The sequence below is a fragment of the Populus alba genome, chromosome 15, assembly GCF_005239225.2.
Source record: "Populus alba chromosome 15, ASM523922v2, whole genome shotgun sequence".
Lineage (NCBI taxonomy): Eukaryota > Viridiplantae > Streptophyta > Magnoliopsida > Malpighiales > Salicaceae > Populus > Populus alba.
Window position 1 is genome coordinate 4165084 of NC_133298.1, and position 22454 is coordinate 4187537.

The window sequence follows — 22454 nt, forward strand, 5'->3', positions numbered from 1 at the left end:
TGTTTTTATTCAATAATTTAGGATTGTTTTTTTTAACTAAATGAGTTGATAGAGTGATATCTGAACAATTTATATATAATTTAATTTAAAACTCAGATTAAAAAAAAAAAGAAGAAGAAGAAGTGGAGTTAAGAATTTTAAAGTTTTACTTGTGTGTAGATTTAATAACGATTTCAAAAAAACTCTTCCACTGCCTAGTCTTTTTGACATTTAATGTTTTTATCTTCCCCGCGGTGGAGTGCAAAATGCTAGCCAGGGACTAGTAGAAATTGAATTATACTGAGAAGTTGTCAAAAAAAAGCAAAAGAAATAGGATTATTGTGGGCTTGTTGATTGTATGTTCAAAGTGAGCTGACCTAATAGAGGCCCATTTTTATTAATTTTAGCCTGAAAACTATATAATTAGCCCAAAGTATCACGAGTTAAGAGCTGCCCATCAATGGCTGAAGCAGAAACAGCAGTCAGAAGTGCGAAGAGGAGAAAGATGGGAGATAGAAAAGCAGCAGAGAAGTGGCCTCTCATTAAACCCAAAAAGAATCTCCAAATTACTCGTCTCAAAGACAACGATCTATTTACTGTAAGTCTTACAAATTTCTCATATTTACGGTCAAGATTTAGCAATTGCAAATTTACAATCATGCCCACTTTGGTTTTTGAAGTGTTTGAATGAGTTCTTGTTCAAAGTTATGTTCCTTGAGTATTTTTTTGACATGGGTTCTTGTAGTTGTGGTAGGGAATTGAGTATAAAGGGGTGGAATTGAAATAGATATGGGTACGAGGGGGCTTTAGATAAAGTTTAAATCTTTGAGTTTTGACAGTGTTGAATTGTTTAAACAGGAATCTGGTTTGAGAATTGAGAACCTTTCTTCATTTGTGAGATGAGTTGTGTGGGATTTAAGATTGTTGAATGATTATGTGGTTAATAATAGTAGTAGTTTGGACCTGTTTTTATGGAATGTTTTAGAGCTTAGATATGATGTTAGTTTGATAAGCTGAGGTCAAAGAATTTGAAAATGTATCCATAGTTTCCTAGAGAGGGAAGGTTTCCCATTCGGTTGCAGGGTGTTATGCAATCAAAAGTAATATAAATGGGGTATCTAGATGATCAAGTTTGATGTGAATTGAGATTACGAGGTAAGAGTCTGTCATGCGAATGTTTTATGTAATGAAATGTTCTTAAAAAGAGGAAAAAACCATAAGCAAATGCAGTCTCTGGCTCAAGAAAATAGCAGGACTAAAGACATGCAGTGTGTCCTAAAAAAAACAACTCTATGTTCAGCTGTCTGAAGTGAGGAAATTTTTGAATTTCTGATAGTGGGAGGTGTGACCTTGACTTATGTTGTAATACTCTTTTTTCTTCATCTTTAGTTAGACATGAAGGGTAGTACTATATAACAACAAAACAAGAAATACTGATTCCCATTTCAGCTAGGCTGACCATATGCAAATGCTTGTAGAAGTGGTTTTTTCTTTTACTGCTTTTCTTTTTCAATTTTATGATTGAAATAGTTTTAATTTGTGTGATATGTTCAGGTGCAAGATTTCTTCTCTTCTGCCGAATCAAAGGCATTTGTTAAAGCTGCAGAATCTATTGGTTTTGCTCACCAAGGGAGTCTGGGTCCAACACACGGTGAAGCTTATAGAGATAATGATAGACTTTCTGTCAATGATCCTGTTCTTGCAAATGCGGTATGGGAGTCAGGACTAAGCAAATTGTTTTCTGACATTAAAATTCGGGGGAAGGTTGCTGTCGGCTTGAATCCAAATATCAGATTCTACAGGTTTGTTGAATTTTATTGCCCTACACTTTTTCTCAATTTTTATACAGATTATTATCATTATCATTATTATTATTATTAGATCAGATACATAATAATTGAAAAAAATTTATTAAAATTAATATGAAAATTTCTAGTAGTATTTAAAAACCATGTCAAAACTGTAGGGTAAGTGAACATTGTAAATTTTTTTTATCTATGTAAAAAAAACCAAAGAAAAAAACAGGAAAAAAGTGAAAAAGAGAAGAAATAGCAGGGCCAGGCCTAGCGCCTAGCCCACCCTTAGAAGGTCAGCCATGTGTGGGCCTGAGGCCAAGCCCTTGTGCCTGGCCTTTCATTATTTTTTTTATTAAGCCCCATATTTTTTTTGAAAAAAAAAATGTGACAGATCATCTGTCACACTTGTGAAAATAATTGCGTTTCAACTCTCAAACCCGTGACCTCTAGCCTCCACGCTTGCCAATCGACAAACCTAAGGCATGGATTTATTATCAATAGTAAAGCACCATAAAATATTCCAGTTCTTTTAGTGAATTTAAGTAATTGTGCATAACTAGCTATTTTATAAAACATCTACGAGCTATGAATTTGTATATGGAAGTATTACTCTAGGTGTGAGACTTGTCAATGAGTTGCAAGCAATCCATAAAACTGTAATAACTTAATTATCTTAGGAAGATCTGGCTAGCTTAGGGAAGATCCGGCTAGTTTAGAATTAAAGATTAGTGTAGTTGAGTTGCTGTTCAGTTGAGTTTTAGCATAGAACATCTGTATAACCTGCATGCTTTTACTGTACTGTCATTTGCTTTATTATAAGAAGTAAAGACCAAGTCTTTGTGCCTCCTGTATAGTTTGGGATTTCATGCTTAATTGGAATTCAACGGGTGTCGCACCCCAAAAAAATTCAGCGCGCGGCATCGGCTGGCGATTTAAGTCTCATTGTGGTTTGCTGGAATTTGGTTCGTTGGAGTCGCTACCTAGTAATTAATTGCGGGCTACTAGGAAACCGGATGTACTGGTCTCGTCAGAGATTCGCGGGTACGGGACTGGTTGTGGTTAGGGAAGGTATTAGCACCCCTAACACACCCTACCTGAAGTAAGCTGCTTCGCGAATTTGATGTGTTAAAGAAGTTTTAATAATTGTCTTTTCATCGAAAATTAGAAATATCACTTACGTATAAGTTAATAATTCTTAACCGAGATCCGATCAAAATATTAAATTCTTCTTTAATATATTTGCAATTCTATCATTAAAAAGAAAATAAATAAATAATTCAATAAAAAAAAAAATTTACACACATACACTTTCACTATTTTTTGTTTCTTTTTCTTTTTCTTTTCTTTTCTTTTACATCCATATTTACAAAATACAAATGGTTCAAAAATCAACAAAACAATTACATCAAACAATTCAAAATTACAAAACAAACCCTAAAACATCCTAAAGCTTCAGGAACAGTGCACGGGAACAGTGCTGGGAAGGCTTCTGGGGGCAGAAAACAGTGGCGGCGCGTCTTCCCACGCGCCCCGCGCACTGGTGGCGCGTGGGTTCACGCGCCACTGCAGGAAAAGCCCAGAAACAGAGGGCGTCTGGATCGACTTCTTCTTCTGAACCTCCCTACGCCGGCGGTGACCTGCAAAGCATCCGAAAACAACACAGGCAGTTGATTTTAATTTGTTTGTTTCATTTTTAGATCTGTTTCTCTTCCTTCGCTGGTTGCAGATCCGGTTGAGGAGTGGTCGGTGGCGGTGCTGTGGTCGGGTCTGTGGCGGTCGTCGCTGTTGCGGAGAGGAAGAAGGCGTTGTTGATGGCTTAGAGGAGCGCCGCCGAGATGGAGAGGGTCTGGTGCTGGTCGGCCGAAGAAGGAGACCGTGGGTCTGAGGGCACTGCCGGGGACGGCGCTGCTGCTGTTGGAGGCTGAACTCGTCCGGTGTTGGAGGAACCACCGTGAGTGAGAGAGGGGCTGCTGTGTGTTGTGGAATGGAGGGGAGTTGGATCTGTTGAGAGATCAGAGAGTGAGGTGGCCGGTGGAGGAAGAAGAGAAAACTGGAAAATCAAAGTGGTGGGGGGCTGTTTGGCTGGTTCTTTGTGAGGAAGAAAAAAATAATAGCCCCGGGGAGGATGGAGAGGCTACAGGAGAAGATGAGATCGGCTGAGAAGGTCTGTGTGGGGGAGAGAAAAAAAATTCAACGTGGGGGGCCGGTGGCTGGTTTTCAGAGAAGAACATTAGGAAAAAAAATTTAAAACCAGGGGGAAGGCGCCACCGGCCCCTTTTTTGAGTGGGGAGAAAGAGTTGGGTTTTAGGGTTTTTGTATTTTTTTTTGAATGTGTCAAAATTGACCCCTCTTCTCCTTGAATGTGTTGAGAAAACCAGTATTTATAGGCAAAATGTTGCCAAGTTTTCAAAATTGGTCCCTTAACTTTCTTTTTTTGTAAAATTTGATTTTTCTTGTATTTTTTGAAAACGAGCAATATCAACGTCGACTCGATGAGGAAAATCAATGATTTTAAAAACGACGTGTGAAAAGTCGAACGCGTTTGAAAATCTTTTGAAAAATTAAATTTTACAAAAAAAGAAAGTTAAGGGACCAATTTTGAAAACTTGGCAACATTTTGCCTATAAATACTGGTTTTCTCAACACATTCAAGGAGAAGGGGGGTCAATTTTGACACATTCAGAAAAAAATACAAAAACTCTAAAACCCAACTCTTTCTCTCCACTCAAAAAGGGGCCGGCGGCGCCTTCCCCCTGGTTTTAAATTTTTTTTCCTAATGTTCTTCTCTGAAAACCAGCCGTCGGCCCCCACGTTGAATTTTTTTTTCTCCCCCACACAGACCTTCTCAGCCGATCTCATCTTCTCCTGTAGCCTCTCCATCCTCCCCGGGGCCATCATTTTTTTCTTCCTCACAAAGAACCGGCCAAACAGCCCCCCACCACTTTGATTTTCCAGTTTTCTCTTCTTCCTCCACCGGCCACCTCACTCTCTGATCTCTCAACAGATCCAACTCCCCTCCATTCCACAACACACAGCAGCCCCTCTCTCACTCACGGTGGTTCCTCCAACACCGGACGAGTTCAGCCTCCAACGGCAGCAGCGCCGTCCCCGGCAGTGCCCACGGTCTCCTTCTTCGGCCGACCAGCACCAGACCCTCTCCATCTCGGCGGCGCTCCTCTAAGCCATCAACAACGCCTTCTTCCTCTCCGCAGCAGCGGCCGCCACGACCACCATCCGACCACTCCTCAACCGGATCTGCAACCAGCGAAAGGAAGAGAAACAGATCTAAAAATGAAACAAACAAATTAAAATCAACTGCCTGTGTTGTTTTCGGATGCTTTGCAGGTCATCGCCGGCGTAGGGAGGTTGAGAAGAAGAAGTCGATCTAGACGCCCTCTGTTTCTGGGCTTTTCCTGCGGTGGTGCGTGAACCCACGCGCCACCAGTGCGCGGGGCGCGTGGGAAGACGCGCCACTACTGTTTTCTGCCCCAGAAGCCTTCCCTGCACTGTTCCTGAAGCTTTAGGATGTTTTAGGGTTTGTTTTGTAATTTTGAATTGTTTGATGTAATTGTTTTGTTGATTTTTGAACCATTTGTATTTTGTAAATATGGATGAAAAAGAAAAGAAAAAGAAACAAAAAATAGTGAAAGTGTATGCATGTGTTTATTTTTTTTTATTGAATTATTTATTTATGTTCTTTTTAATGATAGAATTGCAAATATATTAAAGAAGAATTTAATATTTTGATCGGATCTCGGTTAAGAATTATTAACTTATACGTAAGTGATATTTCTAATTTTCGATGAAAAGACAATTATTAAAACTTCTTTAACACATCAAATTCGCGAAGCAGCTTATCTCAGGTAGGGTGTGTTAGGAGTGCTAATACCTTCCCTAACCACAACCAGTCCCGTACCCGCGAATCTCTAACGAGACCAGTACATCCGGTTTCCTAGTAGCCCGCAATCAATTACTAGGTGGCGACTCCAACGAACCAAATTCCAGCAAACCACAATGAGACTTAAATTGCCAGCCGATGCCGCGCGCTGAATTTTTTTGGGGTGCGACAGAATGGCGACTACGCTGAAGGCGCCGCCGGCCCCTTTTTGAGTGGGGAGAAAGAGTTGGGTTTTAGGGTTTTTGTATTTTTTTCTGAATGTGTCAAAATTGACCCCCCTTCTCCTTGAATGTGTTGAGAAAACCAGTATTTATAGGCAAAATGTTGCCAAGTTTTCAAAATTGGTCCCTTAACTTTCTTTTTTTGTAAAATTTGATTTTTCTTGTTTTTTTTGTATTTTTTGAAAACGAGCAATATCAACGTCGACTCGATGAGGAAAATCAATGATTTTAAAAACGACGTGTGAAAAGTCGAACGCTTTTGAAAAATTAAATTCTTTTTAGACGACGTTGAAAATGCTAAAATGACGAAAATATATTAAAAAACATATTTTTTGGATTTTCTTTGTTTTTCTCTATTTTTGGATTTTTTTGAAAATATATCAAAACATGGGTCAAAAATTGGGTAGCAACAACGGGTTTTCTACCTTTTCAGGTACAAGGTTGGTCAGCGCTTTGGACGACATATTGATGAAAGTGTTAATCTGGGTGATGGGAAGCGCACTCATTATACTCTTTTAATATATTTAAGTGGTGCAACTAAAGCCAAAACTAAAACTGATCCGAACAGCCAGAAGGATTCTTCCTCAGAGCCTCTAGTTGGAGGAGAGACTGTCTTCTATGGACCAAGGAATAGTGTCGTGGCAGATGTAAATTCCTTCTATTTTACATTTCAAAATTTGTTTTTTATTTTTTTCCTTCCTTTCATTTGTATTTCCTCCTTGTTCAACAATCTTTTTTGTTTTTCTTACCCTTATGGATGAGTTTAAGTATCTAATCCAATGCATCTTGTGAATTGTGATACCCATCTGAACTCTGTAGGTGGCTCCTGTTGAAGGGATGGCTCTCCTACATATTCATGGGGACAAGTGTATGCTGCATGAAGCTCGGAACGTTACTAAGGGTGTGAAATACATTTTTCGTTCAGATGTATGTTTTGCTTGAAGCTCTATGATCATTTTTATATCAAGCAAGCTCTGTAAGCTTTTCACTTTAGGTTCCTCCAGTTATGCTTTCTTATATTTTCCATGTGTTAAAATGGAATCCCAACTTCCCCTTGTAATTTTCGATTATTCTTGGGTTCATCCTGGGATTATATTTTAAATTTTGGCATATCTTCTTGTAATTTATTATCCTTCTCAGACGAACCCAATTTTTGTATTGTGGAGGCAACTAACATGCAAAATGAGCAGACTTGGTGCACCTCTTGTAATGCCAAGATCATTTATCTAAGAGATCTGGATTCCATTGTTCTTTCTGTATGCTGCTGATTAACAATGGTGTCGTAGAATGCAGTTTGGTCTGTTGCTCGCCTTTTTTCTGCAGGGCATTCTGTTGCCGATTTGTTGATGCTGGAATGTGATTTGAATATTTTGTCCATGCATAAAAAAATGGCCCTAGCTTAGTTATTGAAAGAGTGATGGTTGCCTTGCTAAAACCGGAAATTTGAAGCATTGCCTGAACTACAGTGATAGACGTTAACAGCATATTTGCTGGATTTCCTCTGCAAATCAAGGGAAGTGAGGTTCTTTTAAGCTCAAACTTATGGATGAAGGTCACGCCAGTTGCGCCAATCTCAATATCCCATATATGATCTGTTATAAAGGAATTATGTTTTCCCTTTTCTTCTGCAGAACATGATAGCTAAAATTTCTCCTGAATAATTCCTTTAAACAAGAAAATGAGTGAAAGAATACCATCACCATGCAACACATTTCATAGCTTAGGAAACTTCTATTCAAACAGATTAACTTATCACAATAAATATGCAAGCTTTATTCAGAGAGATCCATAGAGTTCCTGGTGCAAACCAGTTTAGTACTTTAACATTTCAAGTTACCGTGTGGATCTCATGTGGTACAGTAGCTGAGAGTAGTCCTTGGGACTGATCAGAGAAAGAGAACAGGGAAAAGGTACAGATACGTCAATGGACACGGGCATTGTAACTCCCACTGACCCTTCCACCAAGGCAATTGTGGTAGGAACAATCGCACATGACCACTCCTTCTTTTGTGTAAGAGGCTACAGTTCCAGGAAAGCACCAAGCTGCAAGTTCAGGATCAATCCCAGCAGTATAGTTTGCAGCATCTCCAGAATGGACCAACGGGGAGGAGGATTTTCCGTTGAGGTTGAAAACATTGAGCGAATTTCCCTTGAACTTTCCTGGCGATTACATCTTCTTGATTCGAAGATAGCCAATCACCCCTAGTGAATTAGATTATTAACATGAAATTTTGGTTCTTGCAAGAACATAAATTAGCTTCTTAGAAGTAAAATTTTCATGAATCCTGTAGTTACAGTGTGAAGTTGCAGTTTAAGGCAAATTCAACCGACCCCAACTGGATATGATCACATGAAATGCTGTAAAAGCCGTTGTTCTTTTAAGGGCAAATTTATTTTTGTTAATCTAATTGAAACTTAAACTGCTCTGTTTGTTCTGGAATTACTCAGCAACCAAATAGAGATCAAGCATGAAACCCATCAAATTTGCCAGGCATCCCTACCTTTGATTAAACTAGTTATATGGAACCTTAAACAAGCCTCCCTCATGTTATATCTCAAAAATCAGAAGCTCAAAACCATGAAATCTCATGAAATTAGTCTACTGAATCACATAAATTTCAAAGTGAATGAAAATAATTGGATATGCTCATCACAAAGTAACAAGTAACAAAATCTTCTTCTCCCTCCCTTTCTGTAACATTTGTCCACAGGATGACACGTTTTTTTTTTTTTTTTTTTGTCTAAACTGTAAAAATATTAGGTTCCATGCAGAAGCCTGAGAAGGATGTTTGGCTGCTTACAAAAATTTCTCCAACCCATACACTAGATTCTGCCATGATAACAAAGAAATGTATTAATGGCTGAACTTTGAAAAGGACTGAAGCAAAAAAGCTAAGTTATAACAATGGCGTTTGCAGGGCCATTCAGCCAAATTGTTGTAGTCTATGCGGATCAAGTATGTGTCATAATTTCTCGAAAGAAAGGGATGAATGCTTTTGGAATCGGTTTACCTTAAGTCGGATGACCTTTCTGATAGCCAAGAGCAGGCCAGGCATGAGGGATTGCACATCAGTGATATCATGTTTGATAGAGTAAACCTGAGGCCATCAGCAACAATGGTTGGATTGGTCCTTTACAGGTTACAGAAAATGGGAATAGTGAAGCAGAAAACATACCTCTCCTGGGCCAGAGAAGTAAACAGTTGTACTAGAGGGAAGCCCTGGTAGGACCATGCTATGTACCCTAACACCATCCTCTCCTATAACTTGGCCTCTTGCCTTGCAGGATGAAAATTATACATTGTGTCATCTCATCAATATTCAAACTATAAAGGTTTAATGTTTTTAAACCTTCTTGATTGATCTCCATCATGGTTATTAAGCGAGAAAGAAAACCTTACCACTACATCTGTAGATATATCTTCTCTGTTGTAAATCTGACCCAGGTTAGAGAGGTTCTTTGAAATCTGAATAGCATCCATTGACGGAAAATCCTGTGCACCAAAGGCATTAAAAAAACATTGCTTGATTGAATTACTCTTCTTAAAATTGTTCCTACCACTTACTATTGGATTTGCTTTTGATTCAACAATTTCTGCGTTGTTGTAATGAAAGGAAGCTGTGATGGCAGCTTGCTGAAGGAGTATAGAACCAATGGACAGAGTTGGTGCAATCAGACAACCCTGCAGTCATTTTCGCTGTATGAAATAATCTCAACAAAAAATTTCAGATAACATGCTGCTCTAAGATGGATTGCCGAAGCTTCTGTAAGTCCTAGGAATCACCAAATCTGAACTGTAATTATGTTTATCTAGCTCACCCTGTGCTCACCATGCTGGCTTTGTCACAGAATGCAGATAATGCTCCAACCGAGTCGAGTTTAATCCGAGGAACATACACCACACTTCTCATGCCAAACGCTGTTGCCTAATGAGAATCACCAAATTGGGAAAAAAAGCCTATGACTAGTAGTAATTGATGATGAAAATGTAAAAATAAATTTCAAGATGGAAAGCAAATGAACCTGCTTCACATTGTCATAAACTGTGGAAGGATCAGTAAAATCAACTACTACTCCTGTTTCTTTTGACTGCATGCAAAGATATCAGAAATTGCTCAATCGATGAACTCTTTTGGTTGGAAAAGGAGACAAATTAATTAGTTTAATCATAGAATTACCTGAGATATGGAACCTAATACCATAGTAAGATCATTTATTATTGGTATTTCAAGAGGCTCTTCCATGTCACAAAGCTACTTTGGCCAAGAAAAGAAAGGATTAATTAATGGTTGAACATAGGGTAAATTATAGAGCAAGGGACATACAATCATGATTCAAAAGGAGAAAAAGAGTTGGAAACCTTTCCAATATCTTCTCCAACAAAATGGGAATCTACAGCACCTGCCACCTCCATTCCTCTTGCCTTAGTTACTGCAATTACTGCTGCCCTTCCTATTTCCTTTGCTGCTCCATTGATAACTACCTAGAATTACCCACCAGAGAGACAGAAAGAAAGTATTGTACTTGTTTTTCCACTTGAAGTTCAAAAGGAGGGTGATTAAATTGTTACCTTAATATTACTCTGAGAAGGTTGCATTGAGCAGGAGATAAACGGCCTGGTTATCACATTTTTAGAAACTTTATGAACTGTGAAATGAAAATGGCAGCTTAGGGCTGCCATGGTGATTCCAAGCTCTAGTCCTCTGTCTCAGCTGATTTTGTTCTATGCTCCATGTTGATAAGCCTACTCGCGTGCCACACTTTTTTTTCCTTGGATAATGTTTGCGTCATTTGATAGGGCTTGTTTGGACGGTATTCTATGATGGGGACTTTTGCATGTCACCATATGCTGCTACAGGGCTCATGCGAGGCAAAGCTATTCTGGCATTTCGTTTCCCTTCAATATCAACGAAAAAGTGGTGACAATTCTACAACATTAGTCTTGAGTTTTTTTTTTTTTTTTAAATAATAATCAGAATCTGCAAATAGTTTTATTAAGTGGTGCTCAAAGAATGATGCTTCAATTATTGAATGCAATGACGTCATAATGAAAGAATGATACTCGACTGCTAATAAATTGTTCTAAAGGAGAATAAATAAATGACTAGTAGTAGTGATGCCAAGACTGGCTTCGTTATTAGTGGGCTTGACTTGCTTCAAATGTCAATGATGGAGCCAAACGAGGCATAGCTGTTCATCCAGCTTGGAACATGGCTGGTTTCATCGATTCATCGGGTCAAAAGACCAAGAAGAAGTCTGCAGATCCAAAGGCTCGTTGAATATATTGGTATAGTGATGAGATGGGGGTCCACGTGTATGGTGATCAGATAGAGCTAATGATAACCCACTGACATCAAATCCAACTATTTAGAGTAGAAAGTAGAGGAACCGATCCCACCTCCAATGATAACGCCATATCCGACATGACTTGATACCACCATAATTTTTTTTTTTTATTTTATTATTTTTAGAATATGATCACTAACTAAATTATCATCAAAAATATGAATTGCCATCTCAAAAACACACACACACACAAAAACATAACACTATATATAACGTTGTATATGATCATTTTCAATATATAATAACTTGATTTTGATAATAGTAATTTCTAACAAAGAAAGTTTTTAATCTAAAATGAAGTATCAAATTGATTTTGAGAGAAATATATTATATGCTTTTTTAAATTATAAAATTTAATTTTTTAACGATTTTTATTTTTTATATTATTGTTTAAAATTTAATTTCTAATAATAGACAACAGTTGACTGCCTTTTTAATGCTTCAAAAAAAAAAGTATGCAACGAGTTGCTTGCACCTCCTAGATTTAAGCGATCAGAGGTCAATGGAAAATCAGACCGGTCTGTTTCAAATAAAAAAAAAACTTATTTTCAATCATATTTTAACCTGAAAAAACAACAACAAAAAAAACACTCTAAACACCTTAGCCTCTAACAACTAAAAAATTGGCTCTAGAAACCACAATCAACAAAAAACAAAAATTCTTTTCAAATTCAGATCTATCATTTTAGACAAGTTTAAAAAGGGAGAGGGAACACCTTGTATAAACTGTTCTCATAAAAGAAAACCCATTGACACTTAAACCACTAGTTTTTGTGGATGGAATCGATTTTAGTTGAGAACTTCTTTCTCTTATTATTATAATTTGATTATTTTCTCTTTTATCTTTCAAATCAAGAATTAAAAAATTAAAAAAAAAATTAAAGTTTAAAATTAAAATTAAATTTCATAAATTGTTAGGAACTGCAGTTTATAATTTGAGAAGTTGAAGATCAAAGTATATATTTAGCTCTAAGTTTAGAAAAACAATATCTTTTTGTTGTTTTAGTTCTTCATCTTTAAATCTTGCCATTCCTTAATAAATATCATTAATTTGGTCTATAAAAACATAATAATAAAAAAAGAGGGACTAATAAAAAAGACAAATCATTGTGCGCGGGGAAGAATATGTCTTTTAAAGTATTTCTTAACTGTGACAGGCTGGCAACGGGGATTTCCAATGCATGACCATTGAAGATTGAATGGTAAACCAAGGCAAATATGTTGACCGTTAATCATTCAAGATATTCTTGGATCAATTTTCCTTTGTTTTTTTAATACATACACAAGATTAAGTTTAATTTTGAGTTACCTTGATGTCATTAGCCCAACCTTAATAACCTTACTCTTAATTCAATTTCATTACATCGTTTCATATGTTGCAATATATAAGATAATTGAAAGATGAATAAAAAAATGTTGTCTTAGATGTGTTTAAGGGCGTAATTATTTTTACAGTTTAATCTACTTTTCAAAATATTTTTTTTAATAATTTTAATGTGCTAAAAATAATTTAAAAAAAATACATTGAGTAACTAGCTAGAGGGCACTACATACCCATATTTTAAAATTTGAAATCTCTTGATGTTATTATCCCAAGTTAAATAGTTTTCTTTTAATTTGCTAAAAATAATTAAAATAAAAAAACACATTGAGTAACTATCTAAATCATTTGCATTGCAACTAGCTAGCTATGCAGGAGATTGCTTAATTAATCAGAAATTAAGTGGCCAATAACATTTCATGGTACAATATTTTACACGAGTTGATTTTGAGGTTCGGCTGTCGGTTCACCTATCAGTCTCTTCAAATTTCTTACGATCTGCTTATTTTCCCATCCCTTTCTTCAGTTCTTAAATTGGTGGTTGGATTTTCGTTTTCCAAATTAATTAAAATTTGGCTAATGAATCATCTAGCTAGTACAAGGACCTCTTACCACCCTCCGATGGAGGTTTTTTGACTAATATATTTAGTCCATTCATAATCAAATGGTGGTGTGAAAATGATATTGGTATTACAAGATAGAAGAAACAAGAAGAGAGATCGTAAAAACTTTGAAATTTTGGAAATGTATGGAGACCCAGCATCCACTGACTGGACCAGAACATATATGTCTATGGACAAATGAGAAGCCATTTTCAAAGTAGGCAGATTTTTTGACTTCCAAGACAATGCTTTGTATGTTGCTTGTTAGAGATGGTGTGCGCATGTGATTCTACGTGTATGAAACAAGTAAGAAACAAAAAACAAGCATATATGGTGTACTACAATTCTCAATGTCCTTCCCGAGCTAAAAAAAAAAACAAAACAAAATCTTGGAAAAATCTTGTATTTTAAGCAAGGATTGGATGATGTTCTTGTAGATAGAGAAGATCAAAAAATGGAAAAGTTAAAAAGATTGTGGGAAATTAACAATGAATTGATATTTTAGTTGTTTATTTAGAAAAAAATTGATAATTTGAAGAATGATTTAGTTATGGTGTACCAAACGTAATCTGAAAATATTCTGATAGATAAAAGTAGGAAAAAGATTAAAATATTTAATTTTTCCTTTTATAAATAAAATGAATTGTAAAAGAAATGTAATTACTAATTAGAGATAAGCAACACGCAAGCACAAAAAAAAAATCACCTTTCTTGTCACAATTATTTCAGTCTGAATTTATAAGAAAAAAAGCTTTTTAATTTGTATTCATTGAAATTAAAATTAAATTTATAGTTTAAAAACCTCGAAATATCACCTATTTATCATTTCAACTTTTGAATAAACTACCTATAGCTAATTGATTGCGTAAAAATAAGGTTAATTTACATGTCAACACATAATTTGTCCCCCTTGTGTGTATTAACTATCTATCGTGATGGTAAATTGATATCTTCCAATTAGTATTTAACAGTCGTTTTAAGGAGAAAATCAAAGAATCTAGTTCATTAAAGTCTTCGAGATCTAATAGCTTATTATACAAATGACAGCAACGTTAACCAGCCACTTCAAGAGAATGTTACCCCCGAATCTTTAACATTTGATTTATCTATGCTATCAATACTTGTTAAATATGATAATAACTTTTAAATGTTTTAAGTTATATATAATTTTAATACATATCAACTCCATCACATGTCAAATGTAATTATACCAGGTTGGTTCATAAGGTATTTATACCCTCTAGACCTTGTCATTTCCATGAAAAAAAAGGCCAAAAAATCCTCTGCTTTCAACGATATTAATGGGAGGCAAAAAACTCTTATATATCATTAATGAGACAGTAAGCATAGGGTCCCTTAAGAGACCTTATACACACTTATAAGCACATAAAAATCATTATCATAATGTGTGTAGTTATTCTAGATGAAGAGATATGGTGGTTTATCATGTATTTAATATTTATATGGTAGAGAATCGTTTACAATCAAACATGAAACTTTATAATTAGTAACGTCACACCTTGGACTTGATTGCCCATCAAGTTCACGGACTTTGAGTTTGGCATATGTTTTAGATTCACATTACTTTAAACTTAGCAAACTACCAAATCTATGCATTATGGACTTAATTGTTTGTCAAATTTAGACACCTTAAGTCTGGCATATTTGTCAGATTCATGATACTTTGAACTTGATTATCTGTCAAGTCTAAACACTTTGAGTGTGACAAACATGCTAGACCCATGTTACTTTAAACTTGTCTAGCCACCAAGCCTAGGCACATTGGACTTAACTGTTCGTCAAGTCCAGGTATCTTAAGTTTAGCATGCTTGTCAGACCCATGTTTTTCTAGATTTGACTAACTGCCAAGTCTATAAACCTTGAACTCAACTAACTATCAAGTCCAAGTATCTTGAATTTGACATGTTTGTTAAGCCCGCGTTACTTTAAAGTTGACTGACTATCAAGTCTACGTGTCTTGGACTTGGCTAATTACCAAGTCTAGATATCTTAAGTCTAACATGTTTGCCAGATCCATGTTACTTTAAACCTGGTTAACTACCAAGCTCATGCGCTTTAAACTTAGTTGTCTGTCAAGTCAGGCACATTGGACCTAACATTTTTATCAGAACCATGTTATTTTGTATTTGGCTGATAGCCAAATCCAAACATTTTAGATTTGGCTAATTGTCAAACCCAAGTACATTACATCTTACATAATTTTTAAAATCACATTGTTTTGGACTTCACTAAATGCCAAATCCACACTCCTTGAAGTTGACTAGCTGTCAAGTTTAAATATTTTAAATTTAATATATTTATCAGACCCATTTGATTTAAAAAGATATGTAAAATAAAAATCTTAATAAAAAGTTGAGTATTTTCTCAGCTTTTATGATTTTTTCTTTGGTTAAACTTTTATTTACAACAGTAATTAGAATAGATATTTTACACAAAATAGGTTATCAAAATCACCATCCTAATAAATATATTTTAAAGATGAATTTCATAACAAATCCAACGACCAAGATTTTAGAATCCCATTTCAGAAAAATATTTTTAAAAGACTAACATCAACCATGTGAGTATTTGGTAAAAGAATAGTTTTCATTAATCGAACAAAATTCTCATTTAAATATGATGAGTCCAATTTGGTGCATTGAAGAAAGACTATTAGATGTGCTTTGATTGTTCCTCCTAGCCCCTCCGTTAGAGATTCCAAGACAAGTGGCTGGAAGTCTTGCTGCCTAAATAAAAAGGGAAGTGGCTGAAATTATTTGGCCAGAACTTAATATTTTTCTAACCATTTTTATTTTTGTAGTGTAAAGTACAGAAAAGTGTCCCCGTTACATTATCACATGCTGCTTAATTTTGACCATATAGTCCCACAGAAAATTCCATGAAACCAGAAGCAGGCAAAAGCATTTCCCAAGAACCCTATTTTTATATGCCAATTGGTCGGCATCCTGTCCCTAATCAAACATGCCTTATAACCCAATTGTTCGAAACCCTAAAATTACACAATGATGTTAATTAATCTCACTAATTTAATCATTACACCTTTATACTAATTAAAGAGGCTTTTGTTATTGAAAAGATAGCACATAAGACATTTTATAATCCCATTATTGCTAGTTAAGACGAGCGCATCAAAAAGGAAATAAAATACGAGAAGAAATAATCGTACTTTATAGTCTGTGCATTGCATGCATGTACAATGACACATATATTATTGTTCATCTTTTTTTTTCTTTTTTTCTTTTTTTCAATTGACATAGAAGATGTTTTTATATTAGTTTATACATTAATTGGGATTTTTTTGATTTTGTAATTTTATGGGCGTGTTTTTTACGTTGACTTGCTGTATTTAGAAAAATAATTTTTTGAAATATAATTTCATAGTTTGGATTCAAGAAATTAATGAATTCATTATGTATATTTCATGTTATTCTCGAAGTGATGATTGGAATGATAATAAGTTTATTAATTTGAATATAAAAAGAAATCTCTTAAATACGTATGAATAACCTATTTAATCCATAACTAGAGAAAAGTATAATCTTAACATAGAGAAATGGTCTAAAAATATTTAAATTTATAAAATAAATTAATTTTCCATTAAAAAAATTAACATTCAGTCTAAATCAAGTGGATAAATAATAATTATAGGTCCAAATTAAGACAAATCCAATAAATATAAAGTATAATACTCCAAACCGTCCTTCTATTCAAAATTATGCAGAGTTGCTGACACCGGTAGGTTACATTGTCTAAATCAAACCACGTACGCACCAAATATAAACCCCGTCACACAAATCCCACGCGGGATGACTTTTTTAAGCGGCTCATAGATCGACACGTGTACATCACGACCGTGTGACTCGCTCGTGTGAAACTGTCGGTGGCAGGTACTATAGGGAGTAAAGTGAAAGAAAGAGTGTAGAGTAACCTAGATTTTTGGTACGGTGTTTGATGGTTCCGATGATTGCCACGTGGGATTTACTGGAGTGTGACGTAAGCGACCGTTCTTTAGTGCCGGCAATGTGGTTCAACAAAAATTACAATTTTTTTTTTTTATATAAAATTAAGTGTAGTTTGTACTTTCTAAATTATTTTGAATATACTAATATTAAAAATAATTTTAAAAAATAAAAAAAATATTATTAATATGTTTTTCTTCAGTCTTGGCTTATACGGTACATGGTCCAGGTTTGTACTTTATAGTCCTTTTTAAATGCCTTAAAAAAAACTTTTATTCTACTATTTTGGATTGATTTTTACGAAATTTTGTTATAATTTTATTTGTTTATTTATTTATGGTTTTGTAATTGTTTTATATGATCGAACTCGCTGTTTGTATTTTTTGATGATTTTTTTAAACAAGTTATTGTTTCTTAATTTTATAAAATAAAATAAATTTTAATATGCAAAAACTATTACTGTAATATATATATATATATATATATATATATATATTACTTAACCTTAAAATTTACTAAAATAATATTTTTAAGTTTTTTTTTTAAAAAAAAAATTATAACTTGAGTTAATCAATCGAATGGGTTATCTGAGATTTGGATCGGGTGGATTTCTAAATTGAATCCTATAAATAAAATGTGTGGTGTGCAATGAATTTATTTCATCAAAGTCTTCTCCTTTGCTGGATGGATGGATGGACGAGTGAATGAATGATATTATAGATTCTTTTACAATAAAAAAAATCACCCAATAAGCGGACAATGGACCCCAAAAGATTCATTAATTATCAACAATAACTTATCATAAAAATATTTGAAGGTAATTATTCTCAACTACCTTTTTAAGTAATGAACATTTATGCCGTGCTTGATACATGTTTAAAGTTTAAACCATTAAGCTACATTTGGACATTCATGGATGCTTAGAGTTTGTGTTGCTTTTGACTTTTGAAATAATTTTTTTTGTTGAATTAAATATTTCACATTCAATCAAATTTTCCAATCCACATTTGCATCGAATCATAACTACAAAAAATCTCTTAATTTTTAATCATAAATAATTTAAAAACCATCACAAAATGATATGTATTAGCATTTTAATTGAATAAATCAATCTAAAAAAACTAATTAAAAAATAAAATTACTATTAAAATTTCAATAAATAATATTTTTTTTTCAATGATAAGACAATCAAACTAGTTTGTGTATTTAGTGTGTGTTAGGAAGTACAATAGCTTATGTTTTTAAATACATTTTAAAAGTGTATTTCACTTGATAAAATATTAAATTAATATTTTGTTTAGTATTTTTGATAGTTTTGGTGTATTGATGTAAAAAATAAATAAATAATATATTTTAATATATTTTCAAATAAAAAATACCTTACACTATAATACCAAACACACAATTAATTAAAAATAAATCTTTTTCCTAACAAATTAAGGGTACAATATTTCCAAAATAATGCTTACAGATACATTTAACTTTAGAATAAGAAAAAAATATGGAGGAAACTTTCTTAATCACCGAGATAATCTCTTAGGTTTAAATAAATTTAAAACAAGTTCTTGAAGTTAATTTGAAGATAAATGAATTGGTTAAAATTAATATTATATCTTTAAAAAAAAAATTCCAAACCATTAATGATAGACCAACAGAATTACGAGGTTAATTATTGTAATAGTATTTTTGTAGTTACAACCATTTAACAGACAGCAACCGTTCAACCAAATTTGTTGTTATTTGATAAACCCGTAACTATTGCTAATGGTGTCACTAATTAATCCATAATTAACTACTCTTAAGTCCTAATCTCCCCTCTCTGTAACTGCCACACCTGTGAATTAAGCAGCGGTGAAACGTCACCGGTTTTAAAGCTAAACTCCCTACCAGACACGGAGACAGCAAAGACATATCCCACAAGTAACTGCCACGTGTCCAGTCTCTTTCTTACAACAATTGACAAGACAATGATTGGGGTTACAATAAATTCCCCTAAATGCCACTAGAAGTCACACGTGTGCTTCGTTGGGAAAAAACCCACCAAATCTTTACCTAGACCATCATGTTTCTTAACATTACCCCTTATTATTATTTATTTTTTTAATAATAATATGATTTTTTTTATAATACTAATATTTCCTTTTTGTCATAATTTCCCTTAATTAATTTAAATATTTAGTGTCCTGTACTATTTTGGTGCATCAAATTTAATCTTTTTAATAAATTCATAAAAGGAGTCATCATATATTTCAATTAATACATACATTTACATTTAGAAAATTAATTTCTCTTGTAATTAACATTCTTTAAATTCAAATTTAAAAATAATAATTCATCTATATTTTTTTTTCTTGAAATTTGGTAAGAGGAAATAGGATCCAAGTTTTTTTTACCTTTATACAGTAAGTTTTGGCGGCTTTTTATAGTTTTATAATGTAGTTTAATAATCATCAATAATACATAGATTAATATTTAATTAGAATCTTTCTCTCTATATATAAAGACGCCTTCTCTGGTCACAGCAACAGCTTAGCTAGCTGTCCACTCATTTTTTTAACAAATTTCTACATTTTTTTCATTTTTTTTCTTCCTTCCTTGAAATCTCTGGAGAGAAAGAAAGAAAGGAACGAATCCCATTTCCTAGAAATTTGACTCTCCTCTTCCTTCATTTTTCATTGGTTTCTTTCGAGATTGTTGGTTCAGTGTTTCTTGAAAATCTTTGAGTTGTATATGGTTCCATTTTTGTTGAAGAGAGATCTGGCCAGGGGTTGAATTTAGCTATAGGTTTCTTGATTTCAAGGTTGTGGTTTTAGATTCTTGATTTTTTCTTGAGTTGCAAGAATTGTTTAAGATTCTTCTCTCTTTCTTGTTTTTTTCTTTTGAGAGACGCCATTAGAGTAGAAGATATATGCAAGCTTAGATAGTGTTTTACAAGTCTACGCGTGGCTGTTAGGATTGACCTCGTGTAATGCTGGGTTTACAGCTTTCTGAAACAAGGTCTAACAACCTTTGTCTCACTTGGGTTGCTTTGGTTTCTAGCAAACGTTGTCAGGGTTCACTCTTTTCAGAGATCTAACTAGTCTCTTTGTCTCAAAGTTTCATAATTTCTATTAAGGGATACAAAAAGAAGAAAAAAAAATGATGAGAATGAAGACTGCTAAGACAACAGGGCTGTCACAGATGAATGGTGGTTCAGCCGGTGGTGGTGCTGGAGGTGAGTGGGAGGTTAGACCAGGAGGAATGTTAGTCCAGAAGAGAAGCCCGGATTCTGATCGGACCTCCATCCCTCCACCGACAATTAGAGTCAAAGTTAAATATGGGTCAACGCATCATGAAATCAATATTAGCTCACAAGCTACATTCGGTAAGCTCTTTTCTCCTCTCTTTTTTGACTTGTTTAAAAAGTTCTTAATTTTTGTTCTTTATTGTTTCTATAACAATCCAGATGGGAGTTTAGGTTTTGTAACAGTAGTTGCTGTTCAAAATTTAGATGTCCACAGTAGTTAGAGAGAATGATTGAATGATGATTTTGATTTTGATTTTTTTTTTTTTTTTTTTCCTGGGTTGTCCTGGGATGCAGGGGAGTTGAAGAAAATGTTGTCAGGGCCAACAGGATTGCATCACCAAGATCAGAAACTGATTTACAAAGATAAAGAGAGGGATTCAAAGGCATTTCTTGATATTTCTGGAGTTAAGGACAAGTCGAAAATGGTGCTAGTTGAGGACCCGATTAGTCAGGAGAAAAGGTTTCTTGAGATGAGAAAGAATGCCAAGATGGAGAAGGCTTCAAAATCCATATCAGAAATCAGCTTCGAAGTTGACCGGCTAGCGGGCCAGGTATTCTATGAAATTAGGCCTTATGTAACTTGATCATAGAATGTTGTAGTTCTTGTTTATTGGATATTGATCTTTTGACTGCAAATTGTTTAGGTTTCAGCTCTTGAATCAGTAATTACTAAAGGGGGTAAAGTAGCAGAGAAAACTGTGCTTAATTTGATTGAGTTATTGATGAATCAATTGCTGAAACTAGATGGAATTATGGTCGATGGTGATGTCAAATTACAAAGGAAAATGCAGGTAATTAGCTTTGATTTTGAATTCAGTAATTGATTACTGCATAAAACATATTTATTTATTTTTCACGGTGCTGAACTTATTACTTTCCTGATGTTATAATGAAGGTAAAGAGAGTGCAAAGGTGTGTTGAGACTCTTGATATGTTGAAGATCAAGAATTCCATGGCTAATGAAAATGGAGAACAGATTAAGAATCCCATGCCTAATGGCAACGGAAACCATGCACCAACGCAGCAGCAACACCACAAACATTCAAATGGACAAAAACTAGCCCCAATTCAAGAGCGGCAACCAAGGTATACCAATGGACGCTCACTAATACCAATTCAAGAAGAACAACCGCGGCATTCTTTCGATAATTTACCGATCCACAAACAAGAGCAGCCGCCAAGACATTCAGCATCAGGAGCGGTTGTCGTAACCACGCAATGGGAAACATTCGATTCCACACCAGCGCTGGTGCCGGTTCCCTCAACATCTACATCCACCCCAGCCACCAATAATGCAGCTGATCATCAGCCGAAGTTCCCTTGGGATTTCTTCAACTGAACGCCAAGACACGCAGTAGTTGTTTTCTCTTTGTGTGTGGATGTGTTTTGGATTTATCTCCAGTTGGTTTGTTATCTCCTCCATTCTTTGATGTATTTAGATTTGTTTAGCAACCCCTTTAGTCTGTCTCCCATTCAGTTCAAACTGAGAATAAATGGGGTTAGCACAATAGTTGATTATTGCTATTAATCTGTTCTATCTTGTATCCCGCTGTACTCAAATTCATTTGCCATTTTGTAATGTCCCTGGTTTTTTGACAGTGATAGATTATAAATGGACGTGTGCGCGTGTCTATATATATATATACATACAAACACATATATTAGTAGATTCTTTTCTTCAGTTCTTGGGCCATCGTTTCTCACTTCAAAGATGACTCTTGAAATTGTGTCCACAACCTTTCCTTGCCCTGTTCGAACAATGTCACACTGACCCGATTTGCAAACCCTTTCTCTCGCTGCCTCATCGAAGCCGAGATTCGTTGTTTCGGGGCTGTGGTGTGCTCCGAATTGAACAGTTTATAATGGTTGATGATAAATTAAGTAACCCTATAATACCTTGCTTCCTGAAGGGGCTACAAACTGACAAAAAGGGAGGTGGAGGAGAGGAGGATTTTTGGCAATCCAAGTAACTAACCTCCAATCGTACAAAGACAGGTCTTGATAAAGTATAGAAGGAAATGATAA

General features: G+C 34.7%; 3 protein-coding genes across 5 annotated transcripts; 2 read left to right on the plus strand and 1 right to left on the minus strand.

The window, feature by feature from the left end:
* The first annotated feature begins 418 nt into the window (after window positions 1-418).
* Window positions 419-7124, plus strand: LOC118056391 (uncharacterized). Its single transcript, XM_035068582.2, has 4 exons — window positions 419-577; window positions 1534-1781; window positions 6328-6541; window positions 6714-7124. Exons 1-4 carry the CDS (start codon window positions 440-442, stop codon window positions 6834-6836), a joined length of 723 nt encoding a protein of 240 aa, XP_034924473.1. The 5' UTR covers window positions 419-439; the 3' UTR covers window positions 6837-7124.
* Window positions 7125-7577: 453 nt separating this feature from the next.
* Window positions 7578-10685, minus strand: LOC118056389 (dihydrodipicolinate reductase-like protein CRR1, chloroplastic). Of its 3 annotated transcripts, none has more exons than XM_035068581.2 (10): window positions 10465-10674; window positions 10255-10377; window positions 10073-10147; window positions 9918-9983; window positions 9725-9820; window positions 9460-9576; window positions 9295-9387; window positions 9071-9172; window positions 8906-8992; window positions 7578-8096 (listed from the first exon to the last, which is right to left on the minus strand). In XM_035068581.2, the coding sequence occupies exons 1-10, from the start codon at window positions 10573-10575 to the stop codon at window positions 8091-8093; spliced, it is 876 nt and encodes a 291-aa protein (XP_034924472.1). In that variant the 5' UTR covers window positions 10576-10674; the 3' UTR covers window positions 7578-8090. The 3 variants fall into 3 exon arrangements, with proteins under 3 accessions (XP_034924472.1, XP_034924471.1, XP_034924470.1); XM_035068580.2 differs by lacking the exon at window positions 7578-8096 and adding an exon at window positions 8479-8724 and having other exon boundaries at window positions 10465-10671; XM_035068579.2 differs by lacking the exon at window positions 7578-8096 and adding an exon at window positions 8479-8724 and having other exon boundaries at window positions 9295-9576; window positions 10465-10685.
* An 8976-nt stretch (window positions 10686-19661) lies between these two features.
* LOC118056392 (BAG family molecular chaperone regulator 3) lies at window positions 19662-22042 on the plus strand. The gene is made up of 4 exons (XM_035068583.2): window positions 19662-20507; window positions 20724-20980; window positions 21074-21220; window positions 21325-22042. Exons 1-4 carry the CDS (start codon window positions 20282-20284, stop codon window positions 21766-21768), a joined length of 1074 nt encoding a protein of 357 aa, XP_034924474.1. The 5' UTR covers window positions 19662-20281; the 3' UTR covers window positions 21769-22042.
* The last annotated feature ends 412 nt before the right edge of the window (window positions 22043-22454 follow it).